The sequence below is a fragment of the Loxodonta africana genome, chromosome 22, assembly GCF_030014295.1.
Source record: "Loxodonta africana isolate mLoxAfr1 chromosome 22, mLoxAfr1.hap2, whole genome shotgun sequence".
NCBI lineage: Eukaryota > Metazoa > Chordata > Mammalia > Proboscidea > Elephantidae > Loxodonta > Loxodonta africana.
Window position 1 is genome coordinate 22,282,506 of NC_087363.1, and position 10,693 is coordinate 22,293,198.

The 10,693-nt window shown below is 56.1% G+C and overlaps 1 protein-coding gene across 1 annotated transcript in view; it reads right to left on the reverse strand.

Annotated features, from left to right (window-relative positions):
• Window positions 1–9,538, reverse strand: part of MAPKAPK3 (MAPK activated protein kinase 3) — a 32,859-nt gene extending 23,321 nt beyond the window's left edge. The window contains exons 1-2 of the mRNA XM_003410080.4: window positions 9,466–9,538; window positions 8,933–9,209 (exon numbers count right to left, since the gene is read on the reverse strand). Coding sequence (XP_003410128.1) covers window positions 8,933–9,157 — 225 coding nt within the window. The 5' untranslated portion in view covers window positions 9,158–9,209; window positions 9,466–9,538. The remainder of the gene's footprint in view (window positions 1–8,932; window positions 9,210–9,465) is intronic.
• Window positions 9,539–10,693: the final 1,155 nt, after the last annotated feature.

Here is a 10,693-nt window from a genome sequence, read left to right on the forward strand (position 1 = left end):
CCTCCGGCCTCCCTTGGCCCCTGGACCCTCTCTCCTCCTTGTTCCTGTTCAGCCAGAGGGCTCCTGAGGCCCCAACACTAGTCAGCTGCTGGAAGATTTTCCTGTCTCTGATCACACCATAGTGCCATGGCTACAGGAAGAGCTGGGGGTGGGGGGCAGGGTGGTGTGCCTCACAGTGCTGAGGGATACCCTGCCATGGGAATGGCCTTCCTAGGGTGAGGACACACCCTGGTACCAGCTTAGCCTGACTGAAGGATAAAAAAAAAAAAAATTTTTTTTTTTTTTTTTTATGGAGTAGGGTGGGGAGGGGCCCTCAAACCTGAGCCATAACCCCAGAGCTCCTGTCCCTAGCAGAACACAGACCCTGCTGCGGGCATCACCGTGGCTGACTGTTCCACTGGCAACACCATTAACTGGCTGGCCTGGGACAGGCATCTCGGGACACCCTCTGGCCAGTCTTCACTTACCTGCTTCCCTGGCACTGACCACCAAAACAGTCTTCATACCCAGAAGGGAGGCCTTATCATACAGAGCATCCAGCCCCTGATTTTACAGATGGGCACACTGTGGCCTGGGAGAGGGGCCTGGCTCCTGATCCATGGCTGAGCGTGGCACGCAGAGAAGGGTGGCTGCGGCCAGGACTTGGCTGCCACCCAGGTCTGGTTTCCAGCCCAGCCTGGGCACCTCCCTGCTATGTGACCCTGAGTGAGTGACTCTGCCTTTCTGAACCTCAGTCTTTGCACCATGGCATGGGGGTGATAACACCCCTTGTCAGATTCTCCTGTGTTTGTGCTTAAGGCATAGAAAGCACTCAGTAAGTAGGTGACCGTGTTCCTGCCCTGCCACCTCGCTGCCTGCAGGAGAGCATGGAAAGTACCTGCCAGTCCCTCTGCCACGTCCTGAAAAGGGGCTGTTTACATTGGGGGAGTGCCTCCAGAGCAAGCTATGCACCCCTCGTGGAGGCTGACGCCTTAGGAATGGGTCAACCGGTATGAAAGGTTGAGGCCATGGCCCCTCATGCCCCTGAAAATCATCTCTGAGCTGTACTGAGGTGAGGAGGTCAGGTGCAGAGTGTGGCACAGGATGGAAGGTGCAGGGTGCAAGCCAGAGTCAACTGTTCTCAGGTGCTCATCCCAGCTAGTGCAGGGGCAGCTCACCCAAAATGGACGTAGCTTGTACCTCATGTCTAGAGCCCTCCCAGTCCCTCCACAGGCCCCTCTAGCTGGCTCTGAGGCTCTGGCTCAGTTCATACCCAAGCCCTTCCCCCCAACCCGACCACAGCCAGGGTACCCTTGGAAGCCATAATGCCTCTGGTCCCATACTTATGTCCTAAGCAAACAGACCACTGGGCCATAAAAGGAGACTCAACAGCAAAGGCCGCAGCCCAAGCTGACTTCCTACCCTCCTCGGGTTACAGCCGGGCCTGGATGCACCTGACTCCTCTGCTCTGGCCGCCGAGGCCACCTGCGCCTGGTCAAGATTGGCAGCAGGAGGAGGGCACTTTGAGAGGCATGGCCACAGCCAGGCACTCCTGTCCTACCCCCATCCTACCTTCTAGGGGGAAGCTTGCAGGCTGGCAAGGGTAAATCCTGAGCAGCTGACCTGGCCCTTGGCTGTCCTTGCCTGCCTTCAGCCTGCCTGGCTGCAGACAAGGGGCCCGGCAGTGCCTGGAACACATGACACAGGCAGAGAGTGGCCAGCCCCAGGAGAGGAGGGACCGAACGGAAGCGAGGGAAACAGCCTTGGGAAGGATGAAATGAAAGAAACAAGGCAGGCAAGAAAGACAGAGAGAACACCACGAAGACAATGCCACAAGGACAAAGCTCTAGTCTAAAGAAAAACGCAACCTTAACACCAAATCCGGATCAAAAACAAGATCAATATTTTAGCTTCTCTGGCCCGTCCACTGCTGAAAAGGCCTCCTGAGGCCCCTCGTTCCACCAAACAGATGCCTCATATTCCTGCTCTAAGCACAACCCCCACTGTTCCCACACAACCAGTTTTCATCACAATTACACATGGCCTAATCGACTTAGTTCCAAAAGGGTGGGAGGGTGGAGAAGGGCCCAGGAACACAGCTCCCTTCACACCACTTCCCCCTGCCCCACCAAGGCTTGCTTCCCCAGGTGCAGGGTCCTGGGCTTGGAGCTGCCTTGGGAGCCTGGCAGCCAAACCCTCTTTGAAATCTACCTTGGGCCCACCTGGCCCAGCCAAGCCAGCATGGAGGTAACCATCGGAATGCCCACCTCACCTAAAAATGACCACCGTCCTCAGCTCTGGCTGTGGCTGTGGCTGTGGCTGTGGCTGTGGCTGTGGCTGTGGCTGTGGCTGTGGCTGTGGCTGTGGCCGGGAGAGGGTGGGGGCTGCAGAGTCAGATGCTTCAACTGCTACCCCACCTAGGGATGTCCCATGATGATGTCCCAAGGAGACCTCGGGAGAGGAAGATGGGGTCCAACTAGGAAAACCACTTCGTAAGTGCAAACCTCAGCAGATACAACAGAGACTTCCATTGTCATGGAAACCAGGCCCTTCCGACACAGCCTCACAGGCCCGGTGACCCAGTAGCCCCTGCAGCCCCTGGCAATGGTGTTCTACCAGGATCCTAGTGACACTAGGAGAGAAAGTAATGGGGAAGGAGGGAGGGTTTCTGTCCCACACAGTGAGACCCGTTGCCATTGAGTTGGGCGCCAAAGACAGAGACCTCTGGGAGGGGGTGAGGGTTGGGGGCTGGGGGAAAATGTAAAGAGTCACCATCATCCTTTTTTCTCATCCTTCAAAGCCCTACACAAATGCTTCCTCCACAAAGCCCTCCAGTCCCTTCAAAGCTCCCCATGACACTAGCCCCACTGAGCACAGCCACATGCTACAGAACACACCACCATGAGAGGGGAAATGGTACCCCACAGCAAGTGCCAAGCTAGCCAAACCAGGCATGCTGTCACACAGACCCTGTGCTCTCCTCTACCATCTGCATCCTTCTCAGAGTAGGACTGGATTAAAGCTGGCAGCCTTTTCCAGGAAGCCTCCCCAGGCTGGCCCAGCCCAGACATGGTTTCCTCTTACCAACCTGCCAGTCTGACTTCTTGTATGTGGGACTCTGGGCTCTGCTGGGCCAGGCTTGCCTGGGATTTATAGAGCCACACAACCTTGCTGAGGTGGTCCAGCAGCCATCATGGTCCTCAAGTTCTGGCCTTATGGGATAGCTACCTGTCCATTCACAGCCACAGGGCCTTATATAGTAAGGAGGATTGGGCAGATGTGGACAAACACCACTAGCAGTATCACTTGGGGCCCAGCTGGGGTTGCTGGGATCCCAAGTGCTCTGACCTATGGAGAAGAATGCCATCATCCTTCCAGAAGCCAAGTCTCAGAGACCCTCTTATGTCCACATGGATTGGCACAAGGTATGGGGTGAGTTGGACACTAAGAGTCTGGCGTCAGACTAACTGGGCTTATATCCCAGGCCTGCCACTCACCAGCTATGTGCCTTGGGCAAGTCATTCACCTCTCTGAACCTCAGTGTCCTCACCCATAAAATGGGAATCACAGGAGTTAGGTAAGATAACACGAGTCATAAGTTGGGCACAAGGCCTGCCAGGCAGCATGCACTGGAAAACTGTTAGCCATTTATGGGAGTATTAGAATCCACAACACCAAGGCCTGGAGCCTGGAGAGCTGGCATTAGCTCCTGGATAGGGCAGGAAAAAGACCCCAGAAGCCCCAGCAGAGGAGATTCTGACAATATTCTCAGAACACATTTTCTAAATCCATGAACAAGGCCAGCTGGGCATGTGGTGTGAAGCATCTCAAAACAATCAACCCCTGTCTAACTTTCCACTACTGGACTTGCTTTCCTTAGGGTTTCTTAGAATTGATGTCCTCTCCAGGTTCCTCATTTAAAAACCAAACTGCCCACCCCTAGAAGTTCAGAAAGGAGCCCTGGTGGCACAGTGGTTAAATACTCTGCTGCTAACCAAAAAGTTGGTGGTTCAGAGAAAGATGTGGCAGTCTGCTGTAAAGATCACAGCCTTGGAAACCCTATGGGGCAGTTCCACTCTGTTCTATAGGGTCGCGTTGAGCCAAAATCAACTCAACAGCAATGGTTCGGGCAGTTCAGAAGGCTCCAGCAGCATGGCAGCACATGAGCTCCTCAGATTCTTCCCTGCCAGGTAGGTGAGGAGCCACCTGAGGAGGACCTCAGGTACAGTGAAACCACTTCCAGAGACTCTGTGGTGTAGGGCCGCCAGTCCTGCACATGGCTCCTGATTTGTTGACTGGGTAACAAGTAGCCCTGTGGAGGCTGATCTGACCAGTCTGGAAATGGCAGGTGAAGAGGTGCTGACTGCCAAATGGGAAAATACCCAGCCTGCCTGGCTACCCCACCCAGCCTCAAATCTAGTTTGGCAGCACCAGCCCCAACAGGCCAGCCCCACCCATGGAGCAATGGGCACTGTCCCCCCCCCCCACCCAGGCAGGGTGAGGTATCCAGGGTACTGGGCTCTGAGTCCACTGTCCCTCAGTGTCTGTATCCAACTCACATTTTACCTTCCTCATGGCATTTTGGTTGGAGAGAGCCTCTCTGCCCACTTTTCAGAGGTGGGGCTAACACAATAGGCAGGGGAAAGAGATGGCCTCACCAACAGGCATTTCCTTGTGGCCTAGGCCTCCACTGTTGAAACCATTTGTGAATGCCCAAACCTCAGCACAGGTGAAATGGCCAGCATTTGTGGCTTATCTCTGAGAAGTAGTCAGAGACTCCCTCTCCTGTGGGGAAGAGACCAGTGAAAAGTCCAGCTCCCAGAGTTCCTTCCAAAACTCAGAGAAGCCAGCATTGATGAGCTCCTACTGGTGTCCCTGAGTGGCACAAACATTTAACAGTTGAACTACTAGCCGCAAGGTTGGCAGTTTGAACCCGAGGCAACTCAGAAGGCACACCAGATGCCTGATGATCTGCTTCTGAAAAGTCACAGCCTTGAAAACCACGTGGAACACAGTCCTACTCTGCATACACGGGTGGTTATGAGTTGAAATTGGCTTGAGGGCAACTAACAACAACACGACCGTGGCAGAGAGGTGAGCCTCGCTCAGTTTCCAGGTATGCACCTTCCACCACCCAGAATGGCCCAGGTGCCACAAAGAAGCCTTGAACCAAGGGGGATATTACTGCTACGGGACCAAAGGAGTTTCCATTGCCCCAAAGACAGGGGCTCTGGACAGCTTCCTGGAAAAGGGGGCAGTGGGGCTGAGCCTTGATGGGCAGAAAGGGATTCTCTAGTGTGGGAGAGGGAAAAATGTCACCCAGGATATGAAGGGCAAGTGGACTGTACTGTGAAGGCCACGAAAGCCAAACTTAAAGGCTCGAAATGTATGAAGTCAAATCCTCAAGTCCCTCCTCAAATCCCTGTGTGACCACAGGCAAAGACTCCCAGTTTCCAGAGCTTAGTTTCCCATCTGCTAGGACAAATGTGCCTTCTTCTGCATTGTGTTGTTGGGGACACAGAGCAGAGCCTGGCTCCCAGCAGGCACATGGCATCAGCACTGTCACCAAGGGGAGGGGAAGTGTCATGAGCAAGGTAGCCTCCCCAGATTCTGGGGCCCAGAAGGAGGACACTCTGCAGGGACTTGGCTCAGAGGACTCTGCAGATATCTCCTGGGCATGTGGATCCTCCACCCACCAGTCCACTCTCAAGATATGCTCCAGAGGGCAGAGGTGGAAGAAGCCCTAGTCCCAGGGTCCAGAGGAAAGAAGCAGGAGAGAAGAGCCCACCTCTCCACCCACATGCAGACCCTGTAGCTCCTCCAGGCCTTTTACTGCTTTTATTTAGAGGTACTCAGTGCCTTGGCTACTTCTGCCTGCCAGGAAGCTGAGAACCACAAGTGGTTTGGGCAGGAAATCAGGAGGGGAGGGAATTATGTGTCTGCTGGGAGCTCTCCTCCCAATCAAGCCATGTGACTTCTGACCATTCACTGTGGTTCCAACTTCCACGTACAGGAAAAAGTTTGAGGGGCTGGGTCTCGGATGTGGTGGGACCGCTGATAAGTGACAGAGAGCTGTGTCCATAGGGTTGAAGATGAGTGGCGTCAACTAACCAGTTAGGCCTGGGAGGGGGCGCAGGCAAGAGGTTAGCAGGAGGCAGGCCCCTGCCCCCCATAAACCCTCTCCTGCACCAGACAGTTCAGCAATGCTCAGTACTCCAGTTCCTGCCAATCGGACAGCAGTGAGTGCTCAGGGTGGGGTGGAGGGTGGAATGTCTGTGGCAGAAGCTGTCCTCGGGAGGGAGGAGCTGAGTTTGAGTGATGTCTGAGTGAACCAAGTCAGCAATCAGGGGCTGAGGCAAAGGGGAAGAGGCCCAGGTCCCTGGGAGGGAGGGGCCTGCTTCTCCAGTGCCCACATAGAACAGTGAAAGCTACAGGGACAGCGGCCACAGCTCTTCCTATTTCCTGAGTGCTTGCTACATTCCAGGTTCCGTGCTAAGCACTAGCTGCTACCTTGGGCAGCATGGCTGAAAGGATGGTCATGGAGAGAGGTCAGGGCACCAGGCCTGGACCACCAGAAGGGCAGCTTAACCTGGGCTAGAGACTAGACAGGCTATGAGATGAGGACAGGCAAACCAGGAGACCTGGGGTATAGCCCAGGGAGGAAGAAGGACAAGCAGAGTGCATGGCATCCACCCAGGCTGAGCTAGGGCAGCTGAGTAGACAGCTGGGACCCATTTGTGATCTGACCAAACTCCCTGGGCCCAGGCCTGCCCACATGCAGAGAACCCAGGTCCTGGCCAGGGGCACTTGGGCAGCACTAGGCAAAGGGCAGAGGCTACGAAGCAGGGACATGGCATCTCCCTCCTCAGGGCCACAGCCATTTACAGTAAGGTACGATGACCGTGCCAGGCTGGTCCCCAGTCCAGGCCCAGAGTCTCCCAGCAACCCAGAGGTTGTGTCAGCACTGCTTTGAGAGGTGGGGAGGGCCTGGCCTAGCCGGGTGAGGCCTACCAGGCTTGGTCAGTGGAGGAGTGGAGGGGAGAAAACAGGAAGGTACTGGGGGGATGCCACATCTAATCCATGCCACATTTGAGGACCAACTTGAGGTTAGTACCTCCAGCCACGTTTACCTCTAAAACCTAGAGGAGGAGACACAGGAACCTACTCTAGGCCTGTCCCACTTCCCAGACCAGAACAGGGCCCTAAATTCAAGAGGAGGTGCTCTGGAAGTTGCTACAGTAGAAAAACAGAAGCTCCCCCAAGTCATTCACCAGATGAACAGATGGACACACACCTGTGGAGAAGGGGCTAGGATCAACCCTGCTTAAAGTTGGTGTTGCCTGGCTCCAAGGACTCTAGCCTCCCACCCATTCCCCACCTCACACATGGCATCTGGAGTAGCACGGCGGCTGCTCAGAGGTTAGCCCTGACACAGGGCCAAAGTCTCAGTATTAAGAAGCAGTTTTCTGGCCTGAACTGGTCCTTCACCTACCCAGGCAGCCCCATGAACCCAGCACAGGAGAAGGGGCTAAGATGCGTATAGACTCCCAATCTCCTCTCCCTTATCCCCATAGCCCCTCAGAGGAGCCACTTTTTCCCTAAAGGACTCAGAGAATTCTCTGCTTGGGACTCCAAAAAGTCTCCCACCCTGTATCATTGCTCAGTTAGTGGGGTCTGGGGACCGCCCAACCAATCCAGCCCTGAGCCTCCCCTTGGACCCCTCAGATCCCCTCCAAGGCTATTCTGGAGAAACAAGCCCTCCATTGATCTTTGTACCCCTGGGAAAGACACCAAGTGTTGGGCCGAGGCCCATGCTCAGATACTGGCAGACCATGTGCCCTAAACAAGCCCTATGCCAGGCCCAGTACCAAGTACTCTGCCCTTATCATCTCATTTCAAGCTTACATCAATCTCTTATGTTTCCCCCTGAATAGAGGAGGACAGCTGGCTTCAAGAGTCCAGGACACTTCCCTGGCAAATGCAGGGCTGAGATTAGAGACGTATCCGTAGGACTCTGAGCTCAGGCTCATAACCACAGCTTCAGATCCTTTGCTGTACTTCTAATCTCCAGGAGCCACTCTGCCTGCCTTACTCCACCCATTCAGGTGGCTACTGGCACAAGATGCAGATGAGCAAAGTTCTCAGCTGACGACAGATTTGAGGAATTCTGGGTATGGGGCGAGGTCCTGAGCACAGAACTATGTGACTTAAATCAGAACCACATGGCTAGATCAGCCACCCCCAGATCCCCCTGATTCCACCAGTATCAGCAAGGCCTGGGCCAGGCCTCTAGATGGCTGGCCTGCTCTGCTGTGGCTAGATGGCTGGGCTCTCCTCTGTCCAGGAGCCAGGGTGGATCAGGCTGGGATCAAGGCCTGCCCCTTTTAACAGGGGGCCAGTGACTCAGCAGGAGCCCATCAGCAGCCTCCTGCCCACAGGCGTGATGGGCATCGGCCTTGTCCTCTGTCCAGCCCTAGGAGGCTCCTGGCCCTCGCAGGCAGGGGACCACCAGGAGAGAGCAGTCCCACTTCAAGCCCTGCCAGGACTCAACCTCAGGCAGAGGGAAACTCAGACCCATCACAGTCAGAGGAGCTGATCACAGAGGGAGCACCCAAGCTGAGTGAGGGCTCCCCTGGGGCCTGAACACACATAGGCCCAGCCAGAATCCCTGTGTGAGGAGGCACTCCTTCCCAGCTTCCGGGTATAGAGGCTCTACCCATATTGACTGCATCCCTTGCTCACTGGGACACCCAGAGCTTAGCTACACTAAGCCTCAGTTTCCCCATTTGTAAAGCAGGGAGTGCCATGGTCCTGACCACACAGGGGCTTATGAGGATGAAACGTGACGCTGAGCATAGGAGGCTTGGCAGGGACCTGGGCCATAGCCTGCACGCGCAGACCTCTGCTGTCGTGCCCTCTGGGATACCCCAAGCCGTGGCGAGGGGTCACTGACCTTCAGGGCACACTTCTGCCCCGTGCGCCGGTGGAAGCACTCAAGCACCTTGCCGTTCACGCCCAGGCCAAGCACCTGCTTGGACAACTGGTAGTCGTCTGTCACCGCATACTTCTTGGGCTCCCGCCGCCCCCCGAAGGCTGGATCGCCTCCGGAGCCGGGTCCGCCGGGTGCACCCGGAGGGGGCGTGGGCCCCCCCTGCTCCGCTGCTCTTTCGCCATCCATGGCCCCCGCGGGGCACTCAGAGGTGGCCCCAGCCTGGTGCGTCCAGGACCACCTGAGGGAGAGGGGAAGAGTGAGTCCCTCCTAGACTCTTCCAGCACCCCAGTCCTGGAGCCCCTGAGTTGGGCTGGGCTTTGGATCGGGGACAAGGCTGTACCGCCTGAGTACCGCCGCGCAGCAAGAGGCGGTGGTCGCGCAACCAGACACGAGCGAGTCCGCCCTGGGCACGTGTCAGGAAGGGAAGGGTCCGGGCGCCGAGTGGCCCCGAGGTCCCCAGGGCGGGCCGCGGAGGGGACCCAGCGAGGGCGTACCTGGCGGCGGCGCACCTGGCAGCGGCGCGGGACGGGGGCAGGGGCAGGGGCGGCGGTCGCGGGAACCGAGGACCGCGGAGCGCCCTGGGCCGAGAGTCGTGCGGCCGGCGGCCCACGTGACCGCCCCCCCGCGCGTCATCCTGACTTGGGGCCCCGCTCCGTGAGCCTTAAAGGGCCAGGCGGGACTCGGCTGGGGAGGGAAGCAGCCCTTGGCCGGCCCCGCCCCGGAGTCCCGGCAGAAATACGGGCGGGCGGGGCTTTCTGAGGGGCGGTAACCTCCCTGGCTCTGTGGGCGGTCCCAGGAGAACCCTGCGCCAACACAGCCCAGTCCCAAGTGGTTTGTGCGAGCCCCGAAGTTTACGAGAGACCTAGGAGGTGACAGAGCAAGACGTCTTGTTTCTGTTGGAGCCTCAGATATCCACCTGAATGGGGTTGTTTTCTCTGCGCGCTGCCGGGCGGCCCTCCAGTCTGGCTTGCAAGGCAGGAGACTTCCGCCTTCCCTACTTGCCGCCAACCGCCAGCATACCCAACTTCTGAATGTTCGCCAGCATGCTGGGCAAAGTGGCATCTCTTTGGTGTTTGATTTGCGATTCTTTCCCCAGTAACTCTGGGGAGTCTCTGCCGCACTGGAAACCTGTCTGCTTCTGTGCACCTCCTGCTCGTCCTTGGCTCGTTTTTTCCCTTGAGGTACAGAGTCCTTGGATCCGGTCAGATCCATCAATTTTTCAGCTTACGTTTGGGCTTTTGGTGTTGCGTTTTAGAAGTCGCCCCCTCCAGGTGACACGAATACTCTCTATTCGCTTTGTGGTTTTCCCTTCCACATTCAGGTCTCTATCTCATTCTGAGCCTGCCTACTAAGGTAATCCCTTACGTATTTTGGTCCACTTTTCCCAATACAAAGGCTACCAAATAATCCCTACTTTACACATGAGGAAACTTGAGGCTCCCAGAGAGGAAACAACTCATCTAGAGGCACAGGGTAGGGGCTGCACTTCTCCTGCAAATCCTCCACCTTAACTTTGTACTGTTGCAGTATATCTACAGGGAACTGCCAGAAATTCAAGCCGGTTTCAGAAGAGGATATGGAACCAGGGATATCATTGCTGATGTCAGACGGATTCTAGCTGAAAGCAGAAAATACCAGAAGGATGTTTACCTGTGTTTTATTGACTATGCAAAAGCATTCGACTGTGTGGATCATAACAAATTATGGGTAACATTGTGAAGA